The following is a 27,884-nucleotide window of genomic DNA, read 5'->3' on the forward strand; positions in this document are numbered from 1 at the left end:
ACAGGAAACTAAAGCAACTAAAACTCCCTGTGAAGATCCAAGCTCCTACCATTGCTGTTGAATTGGAGAATTACAAAGTGCTAGCCACGGTTTGTCATGAGAAATGTCATAATTAATACTCTGGTACAGGTTGCCATGGAGTACTGCCGAGAAAGTGACAGAACAGTGAGGAATCTGAAGGGAGAAGGGGCTGACGGTAGATTGAACGGAGACGATGGATTGGGGTGGAGATGGACCGATGGACGATGAATGATTTCTGTCTTCTTCGTTCAACTCTTCTGTCTTTGTTGCGCGACGCCCCTTTGATTCTGCGAAGAAGACGTTGATGGTGATAGATTTTAACGGGGATGGAAAAAATGGTGATGGTGGAGGATTTGAATGTTTGGATTCATGGAAGATGATGGAATTGGCCGAGAGCGAAGAGTATGGAGAATGAAGAATGATTAAAGGTCCCTCTCGCCGTCGCCCTCCCTGATCCTTCTCGCTGTCGAGCTCCTCTGGTCCTTCGTTCTGGTTCTGTCTCACTCTCCTTCTCTCGTCTCACTCTCTGCCACAAGGAAGAAGACACAGAGAAGAAGGTGAAGGTGATGCTATCGATGGAAGATGAAGACTCAGAGGAGATGGAGATTGGTGACTTCAGTCCTTCGTTCTTACGCCATCGCTGGTCCTTCACTCTGTTCGCGCTATCGTCACTGGCCGAATGAAGATGATAATCAATTTCAATTTAGGACAGGTGGCAAAACGCACCGCTTGACTGCCTGTGGTCTTTTTTATTTATTTTTTTCTTCTTTATTTTATTTTATTTTTAAATATTTTTTATTTTTATTTTTAATTCTTCGAAAAACCTGCAATCAAAAATTCAAAAATAAGGTGTATTAATTGTCCTAAAAAATCAATTAATCACAATTAAACCAAAATATAACAATTTTATCCTTATAAAATGATAATTTAAAATAAAACATATTAAATTAATTAATAATCAAATAATGCATTAAGTTGACAAAAACCTATAGAGAAGATATCAAAATATATAAAAATAATTAAGTTTGTCAAGAAGAAACCCATCCGATCATTTCCTCCGTCACCGACTTCTTCTTCTCAGTCTCTCTCTATGCCTCTCGATTTTTCTCTATCCTATGAGGTTTCCATCGAAATGAAAATGGATGGAGGAGCTAATGGCTTTAATCAAATTAGAAGGGTGAGAAATGACCATCATACCCTTCAACAAGTTTTTGTCCTCCCTTTCATCCTTTCACTATTTTTTCTGCAACTATAAAATAAATCCAGGAATTAATCCACAGTATTTTACATGGATTTTCCTCATCCAATAGCTTCCTTGACCCCTGAAATAATTTTCATAAGAAGTTCGGGTAAAAAATCTTCTCCTAACTATTTTTCTTGAATTTTCCAAGAAAATAATCCTTAATTCTAGAAATTAATGCTAAACTCATTTTAAGAATTTTATGCCCCAAGTACCTCTTTATCATCTCAAATAATTATCCTAAATTTTTCAATTTAAATATAAATCTCAAAATATATTTCTTAGAATTTTCTAAGAAAATAAACCATTTTGCAATGAGAAATCACTTTTAAGATTATTTAAGCCATTTTTGGAGAATGAAATTTTCCAAAATATTTCTAAGCCCTCAAAATCAATATTTCATAATTTTTCTCTGATTTTATTTAGGCATTAACTGATTTTAATGGATTTTCTTTTCTGCTTTTCCTGATTCAGAAAATTCAGAATGTTACAATTATTGTATTGACTTTGTTTTCATGGGGTATAAATAAGAATAAAGCTAAAAAGTTATTAAATTTTAAATGAGAGTTAATGATAAATTTTAAGATTTTTCTTATTTTGTGTGAAAAATATAAGAAATGACTTATAAATAGGACTAAAGGAGTATGTGTGTATGTATATATATTAGTGTTTTTATGTTGAACAAGTTTGAGATATTTAGAAGCTTTTTGGTGTGAAATGAAACGTTATTTTGAGGTTTACTCACAAGCCAAATGTGGCATGTACGTACCTATAAGTTAAGGTTGACGGATATAATACATCCAATTAACTGAAGTCTTAAGAATTGTGATACATGTTTTTGTGAAGACTTTTGATAGACATTTTTCACACTTGTTGCCGTAAAACATGCAGCAGTTTGATCCAACGCATTTGAGAAGAAAATTTATTTTTTTTGGGTGACAATTGAGAAGAAAATTTAGCTAAAGAAGAGTTTATTATAGCGGAGAATAATTAAATGCATTCGCATCCTCAAAAAAGGTTGTCGACATTAAGACGAGACACATAATAAGTAATTTGAACTTCAATGAAACGGGCTTAGATCTCTATAAAAAAAATGATAAGGGAAAGATAAATAAGAGCGCTAATCTTTTTGCCCTTTTCAGGCCTCTAAGAAAGAAAATTCAATCCCTAACTAATTCTTATATGAGAGATAGAGGTCGTACTAAAAAAATGTATCTTTAGGTCATATAATTGTAATTTATAAATAATACGACTTGTTATTAAATTTGATCAGAAACCAAGAGGTTGATTTGTTGTCGAAGTCGGTTTTCCTTAATTACATGGGCTTATGAAAAAGAGGGGTCATCTAGTTAATACATTGCAGCCTTCTCATCCCTCACGTGCATGGCAGCTTTAACTGTGCATCTCTGTGATTCAAAAACAGCTAACTATATCTTCGTTAGAACTTGAAGCATCTTCTGAACTTTGGTCTCCAGCCTCTTCCTTCTTCCCATTATTAATATAATATTATTTGACTTCTGGGTATCCCTTACACTACTTTTGAGTTTGCGAAATAAATCCAAACCATGCCACAAACTGTAGATTCCCAAAAGCAGTCACAGTCACTAGAACATGTTTTCCTCAAACAAAGACTTACAAATAATTGGCCCAAAGTCTTACCTCTCAGATGATATTACAAGCCTTCTGTTCTGATATTCCGGTTCCTTGGTATTCATCAATAGTAAGATATTGCAGATCCAACAATTTCTTCAATATCTTTGTGTTCTTGTGGCGGATTGAATTCACGTCTTTACATTCAAAATTGTTTGATGCCAGTTGCTCTGCAATGTGGCTTTGGTTATCTTGGAATTGAATTGTTTTCTTGTTCTCCTATAGTTGCTTTCAAGTCTTCAGTAGTTGCTTTTAATCTTGTAAGGAAATAGTGTTGTGAGCCTTTCACCAACCTTCTAAAAATCATCTTATGATTTCATCTTGAAATGACTTCAAAACAGCTTTTCGATCCTAATTTATGGAATACGAGATAAATATACGAAGGACGTTTTGTCTAGTTAGTTGATTTTATTTTATTATACGTGTCTTATGGAAAGCCTTGCCATTTAGGCATTTCTCGAATGTACAAAAAATTTGAGTTGAGGGAGAAACTATGATTGGAAACACAAATGCAATAGAAATGTCAACATATGGTGATCAAATTTCAAATCAGATGTGGTTGAATCATCACATTCTACCAATTAGGTGTTACTTGATAAAATTAATTAGAAGCCATTTTTGAGACTTTGTTCACAACAATATCCATTTAAATGTTATTTTTGTTTGTAGAAAAATAATTTCTATGTTATTTTTTGGTCATATATTCTATTTGATTTTTGATTAAATCAGTTTATTAATATAATAAGATAATATAAAATAACGCCAATATCAACTATATAAAACATGTGAATCAAACAATCCTTTTTTATTTTTTCGCTAATTTCTTTTTAAGAACAGTTATTTCATGCTGATTAAAAAAGAGCCATCATTTCAAACAATTTTTATACTTTTCTGTTCTCAAATATAATTTTTCAGAACAATAATCCAAACTTTTTAAAATTATTTTCTAATATTTATTTCGAAAAAAATTTATGAATCTATTCTTAAAAGACCAAAAATAGCATTAAACAGCTGGTCCAAAAAAATAGTGTTAAGCAAGGTCTAAAATTATATTTGATTATGATCCTTACCCACGATCAAATAGAATCAAGGGCAACAATTTGGGGCAGAGTGGGGTAACCTCTTGTTTTTCTTGTTTCTTTTCTTTTAAACTTCCAGAACTTATTGCATTAAAGCACCGTCATTCATCCGCCCAAGATCCGTCCTATCATGAAGATTTACAAGATTCGTTCGGCACCACAATTCAAACACACCAAGTGCTTTGGGAGAAATTTCCTGTCACATAATACCATTTGATTTTATTTTCTATTTATTTTTTAAAAATTTCCTATAGACTTCATTGCATCGAAGCATTGTTGTTCATTCACAGAAGACACGTCACACCATAAAGCTTCGCAAGACCCGCTCGGTCCCACTATTCTTTTGTTTTTCTTTCTTATTTCTTTTCTATTGAACCTCTAGATGTTATTGCATTAAAGCATCATTGTTCAGCCACAAAAGGCCCATCGCATCATGAAGCTTTGTAAGACCTGCTCGCCACCACTATTCAATGACTCCTAGTGGCTTGGGAGACATTCGTTAACAAAGAAGAGCCGTTGCAACCTTCGATTTCTTTTTATTTTCTTTCTCATTTTTTTTTTTAAACTTCCATACCTCATTGCATTAAACCACTATTGTTCACCCACAAAAAACCCGTTGCAATGCTTGACTTGTTTTGATTTTCTTCCTTGTTTCATTTTTTCTAAACTTGGAGACCCCATTGCATTAAAACACCATTGTTCAGCCATTAAAGACCCATCACATCATGAAGCTTCGTAAGACCCATTTGGCACTACAATTCGAAGACACCAAGTGCTTTGGAAGAAATTTGCTGTCACATAATACCTATTGTAAAGTTTGATTTCTTTTGATTTTGTTTTTGTTTATTTTCTTTTAAATTTCCAATGGACCTCTTTGGATACCGTTGTTGAACCATAATAGACTCTTCGCACCATGAAGCTCTGTAAGACTTGTTCAGCACCCGTATCCGATGATACCTACTGCTTTGTGAGACATTTGCTGCCACAAATGACCTGTTATGTTGCAACACTTGATTTCTTTTTATTCCTTTTTAGCTTCTTTTCTTTTAATCTTCTTAACCAAATTGTATCAAAACACCAATGTTTACCCATAAAAGACACTTTGCATCATGAAGCTTTGCAAGACTTGTTCCGCACTACCACTTGAAGACATCTAGTGCTTTGCAAAACATTTGCTGTCAGAGAAGACCCGATGCAACGTTTGATCTCTTTTGATTTTCTTTCTTGTTTCTTTTCGATTAAACTTTTCCACCTAATTGCGTTAAAGTATCATTGTTCACCCACAAAAGGCTCATCGCATCATGAAGGTTTGCAGGACCCATTTTGAAATTCAATGACACCTGCTGCTTTATCAAACATCCACTGTCACAGAAGACTTGTTGCAATGTTTCATCTCTTTTGATTTTCTTTCTCATTTCTTTTCTTTCAAACTTTCAGGCCTCATTGCATTAAAGCATTGTTATTCATCCACAAAAGAATTGTCACATCATGAAGCTTTGCGAAACCTGTTTGGCACCACTTTTTGAAGACACCATGCACTTTGTGAGACATTTGCTGTTAGAGGAGACCCGTTGAAATGTTTGATTTCTTCTGATTTCCTCTCAGTTATTTTCTTTTAAACTTCCAGATCTCATTGCAGTAAAGCACTGTGGTTCACCTATAAAAGACTCGTCGCATCACGAAGCTTTGCGAGACCCATTCGGCACTACTAGTCGACGACTCTTAGTACTTTGTGAGACATTCGCTGTCACAGAAGACCCGTTGCAATGTTTAATTTCTTTTGTTTTGGTTTCTCACCTTCTTTTTGTTTAAACTTCCAAACCGCCTTGTGTTAAAGTACTGTTGTTCACCTACAAAAGACCCATCACATCACATAGCTTTGCAATACCCGATCAGCACCACTATGTCATAGAAGACCTGTCGTATCATTAAGCTTTGCAAGACCTGATCGAGACCACTATTTGGAAACATCCTAGTCTTTTTAAGACATTCGCCATCACAGAGGACCCGTCGCATCCTGAAACCTTGCAATGCCTGATCGGCACCACTATTAGAAAATTGAAAATGTTCCTTTTTTTTTTTTTTAAGTACCTTAGCGTGACTTACTGGAACAAATAGAACATTTATTATATATAAAGATGCAATTTCATTGATTTAGATTTGATTTGATTTAAACTTAAAATTTCAAATGAATACGCAGAAAATCATAATCTATATTCAAAATAATTATTTGAAGCTTACTATCAGTTTAAGGATGCAATTAAAACATTTAGTCCATGAAGTTTGCCTTTATTTAGTTTTAGTCTCTCAAGTTTTAAATTCTAAGTTTTTGATCCCTCAAGTCTTTTTTTATTTAAAAAAGTAGTCCCTATAATTCATTAAAAACGTAGATCACTTTGCCTTTTTAGGAACCAAAACCAAAATAAGGCCAAACTTGAGGGATCAAGAATTATATTTGCCTAAGGATGTTATTAGGCATTTGATCAAATTCAAATATTAAGTCTGGAAATATTTAGTATTCACGCAAAGTTTCACATTTTCTTTCATGTACTTAAATAAATTTTAAATCATTAATTTATTAATTCATTGATTATTGATATACACACACACCATTATAATATGTGTACATGTTCATCGATTTTGGTTTTTACTCTTTACTTATAGGATACACAGTTATATTTTTAGTGATCTTGATTTGGGAAAAAAATCTGAGTTGAAAATCGATTTGATGATACATTTATTTAGAGAAATAAGAAACTGACTAACTAATTAAGTTCGCGCATTAGCGTCTTCTTTAGCAGCGGAGTCGATGCGAAGCCCAAGTCATGCTATTCTTTTCTCTCGCAAGGTTTAGATGGGAATCTGTGTTTTTGGAATACGGTCTCCCCTCATCCAAATAACTATAGTTCATTCCCCCAAAAAAAAATCTCGTACAGATCGTCTATTTATGAGGTTATATTCTCAAATACGCTATGCATAACAAACTCGAGGCTCCGCATAAAACCCGCTTTGCACATTCCATAACTCTGCAAAGCTACCTTTTGCAAAACAAACCCAAAAAAAAAAAAACAACTATACACTATAAAATCAAAAAACTCAAATCATTTGTTCCGTCAGCATTCCTTTAAATTTTCCCCACTCGGCTATATGAATCTCTATGCAAATATATCATAATACGGTCAAGGGGTTATACAAGCCAAAGCAAATCATCATATTACTGTTGACCATCATAGGCATGTAAAGAAGATTATATGCGGAACAAAAATGAACGGCCAATATTGGAGAACATGGAAACAAAATGAACATCTAATATTGAAGAACAAAGATTTACATCTCCACAAGAAATAACTTCTTGAACATTAATTTGAGAATTCTGCTCAACATAATAAACACAGAATTGAAAGAAAAATGAACGCCTGATAATGACATAAACAAAAACAAAAAAAAATTCTGCCTAATTCTCTACCACCCATTTGAGCTTCTTCATCGCACCACACTGAGCACCCCTCCTTTCTCTACCGCCCATTTGTCCCCTTTTGTCCACGATGGCATTTTTAATTGAAGTTGGAAGAGTTTACCGCAATCACATATCCCGACCTTGAACCCTTTGAGGAATTCTATGCATTTCGTATATCAAGTGTGGTTGCTTATCCATGTGAATCACTAATATAAAAGCAGTGTTCCATGTCAATAAATAGAGCATACACATAAATTAATTTGTTGAAATCCTATCTGCTAATATTCTGCAGGGTCAAAAACTAAATACACTGTTAGCGTATAGAATTGAGAATTGATGCTGCCATAAATTAAGGCAGTACCTGCCTTCAATAATCATAGGAGCCTAAACCCTTTGTCTTTAGGTTCAGGCCCAATGACAGTAGCATAAAGAGAAATACTGCACGGTGATGGTAGTGTCCTACTTTCATCAATAACATCACATTTTGATTTCTGTGTCTCTTAAAGGTTGATGTTCAAAATCATCAATAAGAAATTACATAGGCCATGGCAAAACCACAGAAATGATTTTAGACTCAATTAAACGGCAAAACTATTAATGTTTTCTACTAAATTAACATAGACGTTGCTGATGTGATCATAAAAAAAGAAAGATCCAGTAAGGTAACTAATTACATAAGACTAAAATGATTATTCAGGTTCATATAAAATCTGCAAACTTCGGGGAAGTTACTAGTATGCTGCCTGATGATACCAGAAAGAAGAATATTGCCCAAGGATACATCCACTCATGTTTATTAGCCTAGAATTGTCATCCAAGAATACAACAAACTACTGTTGGTTGGGCAAAACCAAATATTTGCCTCTCCCTCCCAGAAGCTTGATCAATAGATCTGTCTTGTGTGCAATTTTTGTGTCCTTTGTCTATCAACTGGCGTGGCTCTGATTACTGGCTTCCGTGATGAATTCATCTGTTGCTAGTGGACTTCTTCTCTCGAATTCACAAAATATTTCATTCTTGTCTGTTTCATTTCTTTAATATTTAGAAACCCCACTTTCTGTCGTGATACTTTCAGTAAAGGAACTGAAGGCGCGTCTTCACCAGCAAACATATAGTCACTTCCAACCTAGGCTTGAAGGGAATTCTACAGAACCCTCCATATAAAGCTTGTAGGAGTGTAACTTTGCCTATTCTTGAGAACATACGTTTTCAGTTTTGGACCAAAATATTCGCTAAATCTATTGCCATGATTTTTTAAATGAGCTTTAGTGGTATTTAATTTTTTACTTATGTTAATGGACTGTACAAAACAACATTGGGTCTTTTAGAAGATTCAACCAACGTAACACGATAACAACATTCGGTAGTCAATGTTGGCTCCCTGCTAGTGATCCAAACTAAATTTTGAAAATACAGAAGCACAAATTACCTGGGATTTCTTCCCAGAATTTCATAGGACAGTATAATTTGATGCACTATGATCAGGTTTTTCATATCTCAATATCATTTTGCATAATTTGATAGCCTAGGCGTCTGCATCAACATTCATAAATTTAAACAATATGTAGCAACTGATATATATAATTTTATGTATAGTTTAAACTCAGAAGCAACATAAATGTTAAATGTAAAATGAAGAGTTTAAAGATACAGAAGACATCTTTCAGTGCAAAGACTAAATTTTGAATTGAGAAAGTTAAATGTAAAATATAAAGAAATACTGATAATACAGTTAATTTATTCAAACCAATCCACTATTATGAAACATAACAATGATGAATTTCCATGCCCACAATCACATAGTAATTGTATTCACACTACGAAATCATGATTATCTGTTATTACATATACATATAAATGTAACTCAAATTAAAGCTAGGGAGATATCCAATTTAGAACCTCTCTAATTCATCCAGCTAGCACCCGTAAGTTGTCGCTCTGTTTTGGGGCAAATAGGTATCTGAGATTCACAAGCCACGCAAGAAATCAGAGGAAAAATGAAGTCATGCCCATATAATTCTCATCTCATCACGCTTGCAGGAATTTTGTTTGCCCAAAAGTTCCTCGAAAAGCAACGATGCATAAAGAACTGTAAGCATGTCTTCACCAGCGAACATAGAGTCACTTCCAACCTAAGCAGATTCACTCAAATTCAAATGCATTAAAGTGAACCTATATATATTCAAGATAGAGCAGAAGAATATTTATTGAAGTGCCGTTTGTTCTGTTAACGTAAACTATTTATTTATAAATTTACAGAATGTAGAGTGGTGGTTCAAGTTAGGCATCCTACGAAGCAAAACCTACACAGAGAACAAAGCAACAAAATCAAAGGAGGAGACAGCAACATCGAGAAGGATAAAGACCCAGCGATTTGGGAAGCTTCAAAGATTGCGTGAAAGAAGAAGTAAACTCTGTGAACGGACTGCAGCCTATATTTTTCAGGAAGAAGAAAATGAACAGTGAGGAAAAAGATGTCGCAATATATGCCGAACTGCCTCAATCGCTGAATACACAAAAAACAATCAACAGCATCAGGTTAAGCAACTGCTGGAACCACAGATAATGAAGGGCAAAACTCCCTTACATGATTAAAGAACATGGGTGCGCAAACTTCAGAACCACGATTGCCCGCACAACATGATCACAAGCACGAAACTGCAGGCACGATCGCGAACATGGCGTTGGGTGGTGTGAATGAATGTAAAAACATTACTTTTAAGCAAATGGAGACAAAATTCCTGATAAAATCATTTTTAAAACCGTAGTTTGATTTTCACTAAATATCTTGTGTCCCAGGAAACCTATATGAAACACCAGACAACTGGCATGGTGCGATTCGCTCCGCATAGGCCATTGATGGGGCTCGCTGTGCAGGTTGCTTTCAGTCCTGCTTTTATATACACAAAGATCGATATCCAACTTAAGGCTTTGTTTGGTTTAATGGAAGGGAGGAGAGAAGAGGTCAATTAAAAAAACAAGAGAAGAGGGAAAAGAAGGTCATGGTTTTGTTTGGTTAAAGGGGAGGAGAAGAGAGGGAAGATTTCTTATTTGGTTCATAAGAGGAGGGGAGGGGAGATAATTATAAATTGATAGATATGCCCATATCTTTATATTTAAACTGATTTATTTTTTAATTACAATATTTATATCAAAATTATTATTTCTTAATTTATCAATTTAAAAAAAAACTAATTACCTCACTTACATGTAATAAAACAATGATAAAACTACAAAAAAAATTAGAAAATATGATAAAAAGTTTAACATTCTATCTCATTAATTTTATAAATACATGTATTAATATATATGATATGTATATGTTATATAATTATAACACGCACATTATGATATGTATATATTAATATATATGCATGTTGTCTGAGATTATAATACACACACTATGATATTAATTATAATACACACATGTTATGATATATGTATATTAATATATATGATATGTATATATTGTATAATTATAATATTATATTATTATCAATATTATTAGTGACTAAAAAAGAGAAAGAAGTGAAAAAAAGATTTTTAATAAGATGGACAAACTTGGAATGTTGAATAGACATAATATTTCTTTTCCCTCAAAAAACTCTAAATTTGGAAGGGAGCATGGAGAGGGGAGGGAGTACTAAAAAACAAATTTCTTCCCTCCCCTCCCATCTATTTTTCCCAACCAAACACACTTATCTCCTCCCCTCCCCCCCTCCTCCTCCTCCCCTCTCCTCCTCTCAACAACCCTCCAACCAAACAGAGCTTAAGTGGACATGGTGGGTTATTTTTTTTCGTTTATTAATCTTCTAAGACCGATTCCATGTAACTAAACATAGGATGATATTGAGGGTTTTTTTAATCACTAGATATTAAGTTTACATTATTAACATAATGTAGATTGAAAATACTACTGTATGTCACAAAAATTTATCTTTGGCGCTTACTATCAAAAACTTCTAAATCAAAACTATGCACAACCAATATTATATTAGTGCAACTCAAATTTCTTTTTCTCCTTAATTTTGGTGAGACCACAATCTCATACTCGATATCAAACTAAATTCAAGAGCTTCATTAATTAGGTTTTAATTAATAATATAAAACTTTCTTACCATGAATTTTTCTTCTTTTTTTAATTAGAGGTCTCAACAGTCAACAATATTAACGTAAGTTCAGAGCCTACATATATGACACACCCTTTGGTATAGCCGACACTACAAAAAAATATGGTTTTAGCGACGAAATTTAACGACAGAATTAGCGACGGCATGAATTAGTGACGGAATTAGCGACGGAATTTTTTCCGTCGCTAATTCCTTTGTCGCTAATTGATTAGCGACGGAATTTTTCCGTCGCTAATTACCAACGGAATTGTTCCGTCACTAATTCGATTTTTTAAAAAATAAAATAAAATGCTACGTGGCACCTCTACCAATTGCCACGTCATCACTGGGACCACCTCCACATGTCGCTGCCACCTCACCTCCACCTGCCACGCGTGCGCCACGTGTCACCACCACATAATTCCCTTCTCAAAGTGACTTCTCCATGGCTTAAACCCAGGACCTCCTCCGTGCGCACGTGCGGCTTTACCAGTTGAGCTGCAATGAACCTGTTGACTTATTATGTAAAATTAAATATATATTATATTATTTTAGACAAACAATTATATATATATATTATTAAAAACTAAAAATATACTATATGATAATTTTAATCATAACTATTTTAATGAAAAAATAATTTTTAAATATTTGTTTTACTATTTTTATAATGTTTTATTTTTAAAAAATATTTTTAATATAATTTTAATTTCTAATGACACTAATTTTGAATTTTACATCATAAATAATTTTTCATAAATAATTTTTAAATTTATTTTTTAATTAACATTGATAAGATATACAATTTAATTATATATATATATTATATTACATTATATTATATTATGTATATGTGGTTTATATATTTGAAGAAAATCATTTACAATTAGTCAAAAAATCTTGTTATTCAAAAAATTCAAAAAATAACTACTATAATAAAATCTAATAAATTATTCTATATAAAAAATTAAATGATTTAAATAGATTATGATAAACAGTATTTTTCTACTTGTATATATATTCTATGTAATTTATTTTCTTAAAATTTGCGACGGAAACAAATTCCGTCGCTAATTTTTTTGATAGATTAGCGACGGAATTGTCTGACAAAAAAAGATTCCGTCGCTAATTTTTTTTGACGGATTAGCGACGGAATTGTCTGACAGAAAAAGATTCCGTCGCTAAATACGGATTAGCGATGGAATTTAGCGACAGACAGAAATTCCGTCGCTAATCCATCCAAAAAATTAGCGACGGAATTTCCATCGCAAATTCCGTCTCTAATTTGCGACAGAATTTGTTTCCGTCGCAAATTCCATCGCTAATAAGCTGTTTTTTTGTAATGCAAAAGGGTACGACCATCCTTCAATATGATTTGCCCTGTAATCAGGTCTCGTCCCTCCGAGTTTTCAAGTCCTAAAGTGGCTTGGCTGGCTTAATGATTTTATAGAAATGAGAATAAAAATGAAAATGAAATTTAATAGGGAATGACATAAGTATATTTAGAATGGCATGGAAGAGTTATTTGTATCTAGTCGGATAATAATGCCCTTAAAATAAGAATATATGTTAAAAATATTAAAATAATCAAATTTGATTTTCTTAGTTTGAAAAAAAATATTCTTAAATAATGTGATTTACTTAAAAAATTATATATTATATATTTTTTATATTTTATAAAATGTCAGTTATAAATAATATTAAACTGAGTAATGATTAAAAAAAAAGGTTAATATCATTGTTATTTCTTATCACCTGATCAAATTTTGTTTTGATACATGTAGTTTCATATCATTAGTTTTGGTCTCTATAATTTCTTAAGAATTTGGTATAAGTTTAACTAATAGTCTGTACTTTTAACAAATTTTAATTTCAATCACCTGTGCTTAATCTCAAATAAAGTCTTTATGAAACTATAAAAATGAAGACCAACTATTTAAAATTACAAGAATTAAAATCATAATTTGATTAAATAGTAATGAAACCATGGTACTATTTCCATTCCGTAATATCAAAGCTCGTTTGATTTTTATTTTAGTATTATATATAAAACCCTACTCTACTTTGTCTCTCATATTTATCATTTTTTCAAAGTGGTCTTCATAATAATGATAATTTCAGCTAATATACTTGATTAGTAAAGGTATTTTAGGAAAGATTAGTTATTACAAACAACTAAGTTAACTTTTTTTTTTTAATTTACTCAAACTAGTCAACTAATACTTATATATATATATATATATATATTAAGGATCAGAGTATTAACTAAACAAAGTAAAAAAAAAAAATTGAAGTTGATTGCTAGGCACTTGGAGGAAGCCGCGGGACGCTGGGGCACAAGACGCAGGGGAGGAAATTAAAGGCCCTTGGCACTTGGCAGCGTGTGGCTTTGGAAGGGTACTAACGACATTTCATTGGGCTTATGTGGCTTTGCGACTGCAAGTTGTGCTGATCACGTGAGCGTGCGTAAGGATTAGCAGCATGTGGATTATGACTGAAGAAGACGCTTCATAAAACTCCTAAAATAAATTTAATTATTAAGAAATCTCATTATGAATTTGTTGTAGCTTCTTATCTCAAAATTTAACATTGCATGCGTTTTAATTGTCAATATATTTTAAAGTAATTATTTTTTTTTTGGAACTGACAAAATTGATGGAGCAAACTTAAAAAATAATATAAAAACCCGATTCAAAACTCAAGAAAACTACAAAGAGATTGGATAATTTGCTATCCCCACCACTTATTATTTATGTACGTACAATGTTTTGGGCAATTAGAATAACTATCTATATAGGCCCTATTTGCCATTACGATATATAAGTCGAGAAAAAATTTTTCTCACATATTTACTTCGTATTCCGTAAAACACAATTGAAAAGTTACTTATACGCTATTACAAATAGGTCTATATTTTTCTCCAATCTTTTTTATTTGTTCATTGTTTGAAAAATGTCCACATCCAAAAGTGGGGTCTTGTTCAACGACCTTCTTGTTCTTCCACGCAAATTAAAGCCCGTGTGTATATGTACGCATCATATCTCTATCATAATCATTTCAGCATGCTTTCTTTCAGGCCTTACATTTCTCCATTAAGTCGATTTCCACATTCTCTACCAAGAAAGTAAGGGCCTGTTTGGGATCACATTTGGAGTCCCAAATGTGCATCTTAACCGGCAAAAGCTACTTTTATGTTAAAAGTGATGTTTGGCATACCGTTTTTACAATCTGGCTTTTCGGTCTAAATGGACTTTTGAGTTGAAGCTGTTGGATCTTGCTTTTCACAATAGGAATAATACCAGTACGGTGATATGGGGAGGAAGGTTACAGTATTTTCAGATTTTTTAGTGTTATGTGTTCTTGTTTTATTTGTAGTTGTAATATATTTAATTAAGTATTTTAGTATTTTTCAATTTCCTTCTAATAATAAATTAAATTTTTTTATTTTTAATAATTTTATTTTCAATACTTCTTTTAAAATGGTCACATTATATATATAATTTCTTTCTAATAATAAATTAAAGTTTTTTACTTTTAATAATTTTATTTTCCTTTACTTCTTTTAAAATAGTCACATTATATATATCTAATATTAGATATGTACTATTTAATAAAATTCATATCCTTTTAAGTCATTTTGCATCCAAACTTACTTTTACATTGATCATCCAAACAAGTTTAAACTTCTCAAACTGACTTTTTTACAAAACTCAATCCAAACATAAATCACATTACCCTATCTAACTTTTACTAAATCTGACTTCTATAAAAGTCATATTAAAAAAAAATTACTTCTGATACCGTTATCCCAAACACACCCTAAATCAACTAAACCAGCAAACAAAAGCATATGATATTGTTATCTTCTTCTACTTGCTTGTGACTTTGATGCATTTTAACGTGTGGTTTTGACCATACTAAACTGGCTATCTCCTTTTGTGAAAATGATGTTAAAATCTAACCCAAATCCGTGGGTCAGAACTATACATTAGTGAATCAATTTTTTAATTTGGTTAAGAGTGTTGAATGAGTTGATTGGGTTAGATTTCATTTTCTCCCCTCCATTCATTGAGCCTGAAACGATGTGGTCTTGAGTTAAAAAATAGTTGTCCACCATGTTTGTGCTCGTTTGTGTTAAATTATATGTCTTTTTTTTTTACATAACTCAGAGTATTATATATTAAGTTACTTTATATTTGAGACTAATTTTTGTTAGACTGAGAGTATTAAAAGTCAAAATCCTCCAAATAAGTATATTTCTTAGGATTTTAACTTTTGAATATTCTGTTTATTTATACATTAATGCATTTTTTATTAAAAATGTTGTCCTTTTTTGAAATATATATAAATATTTTGTAGGTTTTAATTAATTATGTTGTGTTATTTTAATCATGAGTGGGTTAATTTCAGTTCGATCACGATTTAGAACAATGAACTTGAACCATTTTCATTTAATTCTATATATAGTTTTATTTCTTTAATTTTTGTGACGTATTTTAATGGAAGAATCAGAGAGAAGGACCAATAAAGAATAGTATTTATGGAAAAGGATAATAAAAATTAAAATTATTTGAAAGCAGTAAATATTTGGATATAAATTTAAAAATATCATATTATCCCTATCCAAACCTCTTACATTTTCTCCTATATTTTCTTCTATATTTTATTTTTAAAACTAACACGAATTAATAAATTTCACTAAATCAAACATGATTTTTCTTAAAGTTTACAACCTGCATAAAAATTCATTAAAAAAATGCAAACATGTTCTGCGATGTAAAAAATTAACAAATATAAAAGGAAGTGTTTTTCACTTAAAAAAAATTACAATAAGGGACTATATTCCTAAAAAAAAATTTTTAAATAAATTAATTTTAAATGCGTTAAGCTTTCTACCTAATATTTTCGTAAGATATTAAAAAAGCATCATTCGCCAGACAAAAAAAAAGAAGGAAATACCTTATTATCATTTGCCTATATTGTGATTTATTATAGGATTCATTGAAATTTTGTATTGACAATATTTTTTGAATTACGATTAAGCATTCTCTAATAAAATTAAAGAAATTTTATTTTTAATTAAAATTTGTAATGGTTTTAAAAAGAATTTTATTTTTTTATAAAGACCACAAAACTTTAGTTTTTACTTGACTGAGCAATGTTTGCTTTTTTTTTAATTGATTTTTATAGAGGTGTTAAACTTTGAGAGAAATCAAGTTTAATTTAGTAAAATCTATTAATTCACATTAGTTTTAAAAATAAAATGTAGGAGAAAATATAGCAACAAATGTAGGAGGTTTGGATAGGGACAATATAGTATTTTTGAATTTATATTTAAATATTTATTTTTTAAATAATTTTAGTTTTTATGATCCTTTTCTATATATATTACTCCATATTGGTCTTTCTCTCTTATTCTCCCCATTTTAATTATGTTTTCAATATTAAGAAAGAGCAGTACATGTAACATTAAAAAAAAAATAAACTAAGCAAAAATTTACATATAAGAAATCTTAGGCCAAAATAGTTGATATAATTAAACGATGTGGATGGGAAAAAAATGCATTATTGTGGATATCATTATTCATGCCACGAAAATCTTTCTGTGCTGTTGACAAAAAAAAAAAAAAAACCTTTACGTGTTACTTGCCACCTAATTGATGCTAGTGAAACTAAATTGGACACACTATTATCTATATAAATTTTCAAACACCCACACATGTTGCAAACGAGTTATCCAGGATAATACTACTTCCTATGCTTAATATAAAAACTAGTTGGGATTTAAATTTAATTTTAAATATAAAATTTTAATCGTTTTGTCTTTCAAATTTATAATTCATTCTGTAAAATATCCCTTATTAATTATACATGTTAATAGATTTTTATTTAAGAGTAGTTATGATTAAAAAGAATATTTTAGAAAAAATTAATTTATGTTTGTTCCAAATTATTAACATAACTAATGTTTTATTTACTCAAATTAATTATATAATTTTTATATTAAGGGCCGAAATATATCGAATTATTTACTTGTTTTCCTTTTCTTCTTCTCATCTTTTTGAAAAAAAAAAACAGAATTCACACGCACCTGTAAAGAGTCGACCTTTGCAATCTCACATTTCAAAAGGACACGAGGCCACCAGTGAGATTAGATTACTATTATTTTCTGCCCAAATTATTAAATAGAATTTTAGACACACTGGAAAGCAAAAATGAATCTTTTTCTGTCCAGAATATGCAAACAACGAGCATGTTTATACATTGAGGTTTAAATTATTTATATTTACACCACTATATCTATCTATCTATATAGAGAGAGAAACAAGTTTTGTACCACGTTAAAGATTGATTTTGAAATTAATTACTACCTCCGGTCTTTAATATAAGACTTTGTTTGACTCTTTTTTTTATCCTAAATATAAGATTCCAATTCACTTTGTCTTTCATATTTATGCATTTTTTTCCAAAGTAGTCCTTCTAAAAATGATAGTTCTAACCAATACACTTGATTAGCAAGGATATTTTAGGAAAGACAACATCTATTTAGAACAAATAACTAATTCAACTTACTTTCTTAATCTCCTTAAATTAGTTAACTAGCTCTTGTAATTAGGACTGGAAGTAGTGTTAGTGTAAAAACTATCCGTGCAAAATAAATTGCATTTTGAGAAGAGAAAAAAAGAGATTACATCAAGCTTTGAATATGAGCAATCTAGAAAGTGTCTTACAATAAAGACTAAAGTAGTATATTTTTTAGACCAATTAAAATTAAAATCAAGATGAAAAATCTGCTAAAAGTTTGGCTTGTTCACGAAAATGTAATCGATTATATTTTCATGCCAGTTAAAATTATAATTAATTTCTGTAGAATGTCTACTAAAACTTTAAGTTATTGATAAAAATTATGATCGATCACATTTTTTTATACCGATTTATTTTTAACCCATGTAAAATCTTAGTATAAAAATTCTTTCTTTTTTTTTTTCTAGTGTTACTTTCAGCAATTCAATTATTTTGATGTGAAAGGTGGTTTTTCAAGATTTTTTTAAGTAAAAAGAGACAAGATAAAGTATTCAAACCTTCGTTTCCTTTAAAAATGTTAAACCTAGATTAATCCATCATTCTTTACCATCACAATAATATTATTATCATCCTAATCAATATGCTAATCCGGATTTAAGTATGATATCAAGTCCTAAGTATGAATAGTTCTTTCAATATAATTTTCTTATCTCCAAGAATTTAATACGAAATTTATTTGAAAGGCATCAAATCCTTTCTAACTTTGAGAAAATGGAAAGAAAATGAGAGAAGAGAAAATTATTATCACCTCGCATGTTTGGATGAACAAGAGAAAATAGAAATGAAAGAAAATGAGTAAATATATAAATAACTAAAATACCCTTTCTGTTATATCAAAATATATCTTGATTAAAATCAAATTAAATATCATAATAAAAAATCATATTTACATTAACATAATCATATAATTTAAAATCAAGTTATTTGATAAAGATATATTATCATGTTATTATATTTTAATATCAAATAATTTTGTAAAAAAAATAACATTTTGTGTAATGTAATGCTACAAAACCAAAAACAACAACTCTACTTGCTTTTCCTTTCAATTTATTTTAGAAGGATTTTACAATTTTAGTTATTTTATTTTTCAATCAAGCAAACACATAAGAAAGACTTGATAATAATAAATAAAGTGAAAAAAAAAGTATTATTTTGCTGAAAAAACACATGCAAGTGCGGAGAAGAAAAATATGTTTTGTTTTTATTTTCTATTCATATATGAAGAGAAAAGTTGGGAGAAAAATGGGTTATGGGACCCACCTTATTTTCTCCCCAACTTTTCTTTCCTCCTACTTTTCTTCCCTCATTCAAACAAGGGAAAAACTACTTCTACTCCCATTTTTCTTTCTTATTTTCCTTCTTCTCTCATTTTTTCTCCATCCAAATATAGCATAAAGTTTAAACCAAGTATGCCGGGAAAAAGTATAAAAGAAAATAGAAGAAAAAAACAACATATGGTTGAAATAATCTAACTAGTCAACTTCAAGTGATTAGTAGAAAAGAAAATAACTCCTTCAAAAAAATCAAAGCTTTATAGAAGAATTATTAAATAGTAGTAATAAGATATATTACTCTAAATTAAAAAGCAGAAAGCAGCAAAGGAAGCGCATTGAAGAGAAGAAACAATAATTTACACTAACATCGTTTTCTCTCATTTAATTTTAGGATGTAATTGGTTTCATATCCAAAACTAACAAAACATAATTTTGGTGATTTTAAGCATAAAACCCAATATGCATTAAGTGCTATGCAGCTGCGAACTACTCTTTCCATTTCGGAAAAAAAAAACTTAAGTATTGCAATTATTAATATATAATTTTTCTCTGATGCGATAAAGAAAACGTAATATTTGAATTCATTACGAATAATTATTTTATTTAAAAAATAAATATGTGAATCTAGGAACACTGAATATAAAATTCCTAAGATATAATTAACATTTTTCAAATATCATATATAAATTTATGAAAATGTAAACATATCCTTTGTTATAAAGTGAAATTATAAACTTTATTTAAAAAATTAAAGATGAAATAAATTGTCCGCATCGCCAGCTATAAGTCAGCCTCGTCTTTATCCTATCCAAATGTACACGAACACACACAATTCAAATGTGACCTCATAGTTTTATAGACATTTTTCTTAATATCTAGCTATAGTTAGACGTTTATTTTTCCATCACAATTTTTCTTCCTTGAATAATATCCTCTTGGTGTATGAATTGAAATATGTTTTTTCCATAAGAAAAATAACATCTATCTAAGTCTAATCGTTACTTAATCTTTTTTTTTTTCTTAACAACGTTAGTTAATCTTAACTTCCCATATATATGGCATATAAGTTGAAATTAAAATCTCTGACGTAATAAAGTTATTTTCATTTGAATATACTGGAATTCTATTTTACGCTTAAGCCTTAAGTGAGATACTTTTCAATTTAACTAGTGAAATTGTCTCCTCAATTTAATCTGTCATAAAATTCCAGATCTTTAAGATTTGTTCCCTACATAGATATTTCTTCGCTTATTCTCTCAAAAATAAAATATTTATGAACAATAATTTTGCGTTAAAGTTTAATTTTTGAATACAGTACATTGACAAAAAGATGTTACTGGCGATGCTTTTATTTGTAAGTAATCAATTGAAAAGGTACTTACATATTAGGGACCAAAACGACAAATTAAAAATGTTCCATGAGAGTATCCATAAAAAAAAAAACTATCCTATTCTAAACTAATTGGTGCTTGTTTGGTATGTGGGAAAGATTTTTAATAGAATGAATATTGAAATATGGAGATAAGAATAATGAAGGTGGAAATGCATTGGAGATGGGAATTTAAAAAAATTATTTGGTGTGCGTAATAATAGAAACCAATTAATATTGTACGAAATGATGTTTAGTAGAATAGGAATAAATAATTGAAAAAAAGAACAGGAATAAATAAAGATTATTCAGAAGAAATATGACCAAATGATCATAATTAATAAATTCAATAAAATTATGATCCTAAACTTGATGACAAAATATTGTCATGAAAAAATTAGGCATTTTACTTATTTTTCCAACATAAACAACAACTTTCCATCTTTTCTTCCCCTTATGGAAACATTTTTTTTTATAAAAAAATATCTTTCCAGCGTGAATATATATTATATTAAAATCCATAAAAATCATGTTTCAAGTCTCTACTAAATATCATGGGTTTTGATTATTTTCATTCTCTGTTCCCATTTCATTCTTCTTGTTTTTATATTCCTATCCAAGGCAACCTAAGCTTTTTTGTTTTTGAAAGAAAAAAAGGGGAAATTTTGGGAGCATGCCACAGCCGCAGGTGTGTGTATTTGATAAGCCACTTGCATATATATTTTTAATTATAATTTGTCTATTTATTTAAAAAATTTTAAAAATCATCTACTTTTACTCCCTGATTTATTTAGATTAATATTAAGGAAAATGACAGATAAAGAAGGTGGAATTTATGAAATTCCAATTTGAGAAGCTAAGGAAATGTAATGACAGAGAGGGAAGTCCTTCCTAAATTGGAATTTTGAAATTCAGTGAAATGACAAAAATGCCCTTTGTCTTTTTTTTTTAAAAAAACTCAGCCCCTCACCGGCGGCCGGCCGCCGGCAACCACCGCCGACGACTGGCCGCCGGAGCCGGCCACCAATGTGGTGGCTGTCGGTGGAGTTTTTTTATAACAGTGTTTTTTTTTGTATGGGAGAATATTGCAAGAAATGGTGGGGGTGGGATTTGATCCCACGACCCCTTGGCCATTTGAGCCAACAAAATGGCAGATAACCATTGGGCCATTAAAGACTTATTAACTTTATAATGCAAACAAAAATATAAGTTGACTCTTTTACTGTGACTCCAGCCAGTGATAACAATTTACCTGAGGATGACAAGTCTTAACTGAGAAATAACAAGTCTAAATTTGATATTAACAAAGCAACTTTTCCTGATACATAACAAGAAGTAGCATGTACATTAATTAAAAATAGTAATAATTTATTTGAAAATGACACGTCTTTACTGAAAAATGACACGTCTAAACGTGAGATTAACAATATGCCTTTTCCTGATACATAACAAGAAGTAGCATGTACATTAATTAAAAATGACCATAATTTATTTGAAAATGACACGTCTTTACTGGAAAATGACACGTCTTTTGTTGGAACCCCCTCTTTTTTTTAATTAAAAAAATGGGTTAGTTGTCCAATAAAAAGTAACAATAATAGCAGTACTAGATAGTATTTAATGACAGAAAAATACCAAATAATTCCATTTTTTTTCCAAAAAGATCAATATTCGCGGCACGCGCATTGTTGTTCTTGTATTACACTCAAAAGGCTCCTTCTTGCCTTAATTACTTAATTACAATTACAAGGATAGAGCTTTATTTTATATTAAAATAAGGCTCTATTTTATATTTTATATACAATTAACAAGTCTAATCTCACGTTTAGACGTGTCATTTTCCAGTAAAGACATATTGTCAATATCAAGTTTAGACTTGTCATTTTCCAGTAAAGACGTGTCATTTTCAAATAAATTATAGTCATTTTTAATTAATGTACATGTTACTTCTTGTTATGTATCAGAAAAAGACATATTGTTAATCTCACATTTAGACGTATCATTTTCCAGTAAAGACGTGTTATTTTCAAATAAATTATTACCATTTTTAATTAATGTACATGCTACTTCTTGTTATGTATAAGAAAAAGTTACTTTGTTAATATCAAATTTAGACTTGTTATTTCTCAATTAAGACTTGTCATCCTCAGGTAAATTGTTGTCACGGGTTGGAGTCACAGTAAAAGAGTCAACTTATATTTTTGTTTGTATTATAAAATTAACATGTCTTTGATGGCCCAATGGTTATCTGCCCTTTTGTTGGCCCAAATGGCCAAGGGGTCGTGGGATCAAATCCCACCCCCACCATTTCTTGCAATATTCTCCCATACAAAAAAAAACACTGTTACAAAAAAACTCCACCGGCAGCCCCCACACCGGTGGTCGGCGGCTGCCGGCTGCCGGCGGCCAGTCGCCGGCGGTAGTTGCCGACGGCCGGCCACCGGTGAGGGGCTGAGTCTTTTTTTAAAAAAAAAGACAAAGGGCATTCTTGTCATTTCACTGAATTTCAAAATTCCAATTTGGGAAAAACTTCCCTCTCTGTCATTACATTTCCTTAGCTTCCCAAATTGGAATTTCATGAATTCCACCTTCTTTATCTGTCATTTTCCCTTAATATTAGGTGTTAACTTAACTTATTTGTGGCGACTTCTCAATTACATTAGTTTAGATTTCCGATCATTTGAAATTCAAACGTCTGTAGCTAGATCTCAATTTCTAAGAAAGGCATCTGATATAATTTCTATCAATTTATAATACCTTTAGTTCTTAATATAAGAGCTAGATAGCTAATTTAAAAATAGTGAGAAAATTAAGTTAATTATTTGTCACAAATGCGTATTGGTCTCCCTAAACCAAGTCATCATCTTCAATAATGTGTATAGGATGATTGAAATTATTCTCTGCTAAGAACTATTATAATCAATAGGGATATTTAAAAAAAAAAAAAGAGGTAAAGTAAGTTAAAGTCTTATACTTAAAACTAAATTTAACTTCCAACTAGCTTTTATATTAAAAACTAGATTGGAGGTAGTGTTATTTACTTATATTTAAGCCTTTAGGGAGTATTTTGATTTAAAGTTTCCCACCACCTTAATTCGTGTATTTCAAACTATTTGGTCCATAAACAAGCGTCTTCACTCTACATACTGCGTGCATACTTCACAATGCAGCTTGTTGCATATTTACTTGGTGATGTGCTTGAGATTTCTATAATTTTGCTTACCTTAAATCAAGCCCTTATAAAATTATAAGAACCAAAACGTTTAAAACTATAGAGAGAGCAAAACCTAAAGACCAATAATTATATAACTCTAAGGTCCTGTTTGGTACGAAATATTAAAAATGAGAGATAAGGACTGAAATTGAAAGTATAAAACTATATTAAAAGGATGTTTAGTATGAGTAATTGTATAATACTTGGGATTAGACAAACCCATATATGTGGGATTGGGGAATACCATGAGAGGAGGTGGTATTCTCCAATCCTATCTATATGAAATTGTCTAATCCTATGTGATAAGAAACCACTCATGCTAAGTATCTTTTTAACATATGTTTTTAACTCCAATCCCAATAATTATCTCTCATTTTTAATATTTCGTACCAAACATAACCAAAATTTAAATCATTTTAGGATCCAAACAGGACAACTCAGAGCGCAATACTAGCTACCTCCATGACTTTGTAATATGTTGTATTTGCACTCCTTTTTTCTATTCTTTTTTTTTCCAAATTAGAAAGACTTATATTAATATTAATAATCGGAGGTTATGAGTGCGATTAAATCTATAACCTTTAATTTCACTTATAGTGGAGATTTCATACCATTAGATTATAAGTTTATTGGCTCTTTGCACACATCTCATGCATACTTGTTCACTTCATCCCTATCTACTTTCCCTATCTACTTTTTATTAAAATTTCGATTTTCATTCATTGTACTTCACATTATGCATCTCAGTGCATTGGCTTGACGATGTATGTGTTATGGGATCTCTATCTTTTTGGTTTACCAAAGAGTTAATTTCTCAAGCTTAATTAAAGAAAAATTCAAGGAGATGCATTAATATAAATTTAATTAAATCTTTCTGGGATTGAAATCGTACAACAAAACTTTTTTTTAGGTGAAACAAGCGTATCCCCAAATCACATTAGATTTAAGATTAATCACTTTTGAGTGTAAAGCGGTTAAGGAACAGCACTCCCAACAAGGGTACAACAAAACTTTAATCACGTTAGATTCACATTCCAATTATAGTGTTGGTTGAAAAATAATGTGAAAGTAATTTGTGTTAGAAAAAATATTTATGTCAAATTCCTTATATTTATTATATTAAGTTTCCTAACACATAGATATGAGAAATTTGATGTAACTAGTGTATCTTGAGTTATACGGTTATATGAACTTTCTTTTTTCCCAATATATTTCAAAGTTTCTTCAAGTTATTTTAGACTTAAAACTACTCTTTATTGGATTGGTAACGTAAAGATTAAAACTCTCTCAAGAAATACATTTTTCGAGATTCGAATTTGTATTCTTAGGGACAGTTTGTTGGTATATGTTTATATGACTTAATGAAGATTTTGCACCGAAACGCAGCAACACATAACAAACAATGATTGAGAAGCTAACTAAAACCGAAAAGTTTGAAATACTAACAATTTGTTCCTCCTAGTTAATGCCCACTTAAATCGAAAGTTTTCTGTTTGACCAAAATAGTAAATTTACTACGATGGAATTAATTACCATTTACTTGTATCACTTTTCTGACTAGGTTCATAAATGATTCTAATTCCACCTCTAATTCCGGTTATGCTCATAGCCCCACTATATATATATCCCCATATTGTGATGCTGATTTGCTAAGTAATTTACACCAAACTTAATTAAGCTGACTAGATATTCTTGTATTTTATTAATCTGATCTTTTGTAGGAGGCATTTTCAACTAATTCATCATTTTCACAATCAATAAGAGGTGATTATATCGTTAGCTTTGTTAAAAAATAAAATAAAATTTCATCTTTAGAAATAAAGAAGGAATATGTAATTTTTTATTTATTTATACCACATCTACCAATCAGAAGTTAGAAAAATATTTGACGTGAAAATTTAAAAAACGTTATGGCAATTTAACCTAATTTTTATTGTTAGGGGCGAAGACACTTATCAATTAGAATTAGGTTTGAAGTATGAGTTGGTCATAGCTTTCTGGAAAAAAAAGAAAAAAAAAAAGGAAAAATCATGGGAGGGTGACTTTTGGTGAACGGGACCAGCTAACACAGAAGGGCTTTTTTGTAATAAAAAACAAAAAACCCATCCCTTTTGGTAACATGAATCCTTTAAAAGCTCCAAAGTTGCAGAGATTCATTCCATCGCAGCAGCATTGCCTTTTCATTTTTACTCGGTTCCCTCTCTTCCAAAATCCCTCGCTCGTCCTCCACTTTCTCTCTCTAAAATCTCAGAGAAAGGAGGAGAATCACTCAGAAGCAGACGAAGAAAGAGGAGGACGAGGACGATTGCGCTGTCAGCTCTGCGACCTGCGAATCGGAGTGGAAGAGAGAGATCGGAAGGAATCGATTGCCGATGGAGGAGCGCCGATATGCGGTGTTGGTGTGCGCGGAGGAATCAGAGTATGTGAGGAAGAGGTACGGTGGGTATTATGGAGTATTTGTGAGAATGCTGGCCGAGGAAGGGGAGAGGTGGGACGTGTACAGGGTGGCGCGTGGGGAGTACCCGCCGGATGAGAAGGTGGAGCTGTACGACGGATTTATGATCACCGGAAGTTGCAATGACGCACATGGGAACGATGCCTGGGTGAGAGAGCTGCTGACATTCCTTAAGAAATTGGATTCTATGAGGAAGAAAGTTCTGGGCGTTTGCTTCGACCACCAGGTATGTTTATTTATTTATTTTAATAATTTATTGTTCTGGAGAAACCAGTATGTTTTTGTTTGGTCAGGTTTTACCCGTTTTTCTGTTTTTTATTCCTTTTTCCCGCTTGTTTGGTTAATTTATATACATGTTGAATGTTCACTTTGGTTTTTGAATTTTATGCTCTGTTTATGTATTAGTATAATTTAACAAAATTTTATAAAATCATGTAAGTTTATTCGGATAAATAATCATTTTAATTTGTTTTTGGTGTCTTTCGTCCACAGTCTAAAGAATGACTTTGGTTGGTTGATAACCTGTGAGTCGGACTTTTTCTTTCTTTTTTTTTTTTCTGTTAATACAATTTTCTGCTTATCAAATTTGTTTTTATTTTAATTTTGATTTCCCAAGTTTCAAATTATAAGTTTTTATTTTTTAATTTTTTTATCATTTAAAATATTATTTCTTATAATTTAATAGAAACTTGAATCTTATGATTTAAAACTTAAAGGGCCAAAACAACAAATTTAAAAAACCAAAAATTATATTGATTTTTTTAACAAATTGATATTTAACATTGATTGATATTGATGATTTTGGTGAGATATAAAACAAAATGCACAAATCACCCTGTCTTTTTAGAAGTGCATTGAATAGTTTGTTAATTTTAATTTAATTTTAAGCATGTTATAATACTTTTTTTTTGGCCGGTAAACTGTAAACATGTTATAATACCTAGCATCATCATATAAAATAAGGTTTAGCAAAAGAAACTCTTTGTAAACTCTGAATAATGTAGTTTAACTTAAATTCTTAATGCATTGGTGCTTCTATTCTTACACTAATGAACACAACAAACTGGGGCTATTTAAGCGGGGCAGATGGGGTAGCTTATAACATCTCAAAATGATGTTCATGTAGCCGAACCCACTTAGTGAACAAGGCTTATTATTGTTATATGTGTGTGGCTGTGTGTACATATGAACCTCTTCGTTCTCTTCTCTCTATCTGTAATCTTCTGGTATTTCAGGTGGAAACTTGTGTTATGTGCACTAATAATAACTCTCACTCATTATCGGTGCTTGATTTCTGACGGTCACAGGAAGCTTATGCGGCTGAGGCTGCGGCGAGTCTGGCTTTGAGGGAGCCGGATAAGGAGGCATGGAGAAGACTGTGCATCAGCTTTCTCAAGGGTAGGTTATGACAATGCAGTGAGAGAGAGA

The 27,884-nt window shown here is 31.0% G+C and overlaps 1 protein-coding gene across 1 annotated transcript; it reads left to right on the plus strand.

The window, feature by feature from the left end:
- LOC114733933 (uncharacterized) lies at window positions 1-27,865 on the plus strand (the record flags this gene model as incomplete). Its single annotated transcript, XM_028921418.1, has 4 exons — window positions 1-89; window positions 450-676; window positions 26,253-26,682; window positions 27,764-27,865. Coding segments are annotated over 4 exons (848 nt in total), but the record flags the coding sequence as incomplete, so codon positions are not given.
- Window positions 27,866-27,884: the final 19 nt, after the last annotated feature.

The sequence above is a fragment of the Neltuma alba genome, unplaced genomic scaffold (assembly GCF_004799145.2).
Source record: "Neltuma alba isolate B1F8T4 unplaced genomic scaffold, ASM479914v2 tig00013043_pilon, whole genome shotgun sequence".
NCBI lineage: Eukaryota > Viridiplantae > Streptophyta > Magnoliopsida > Fabales > Fabaceae > Neltuma > Neltuma alba.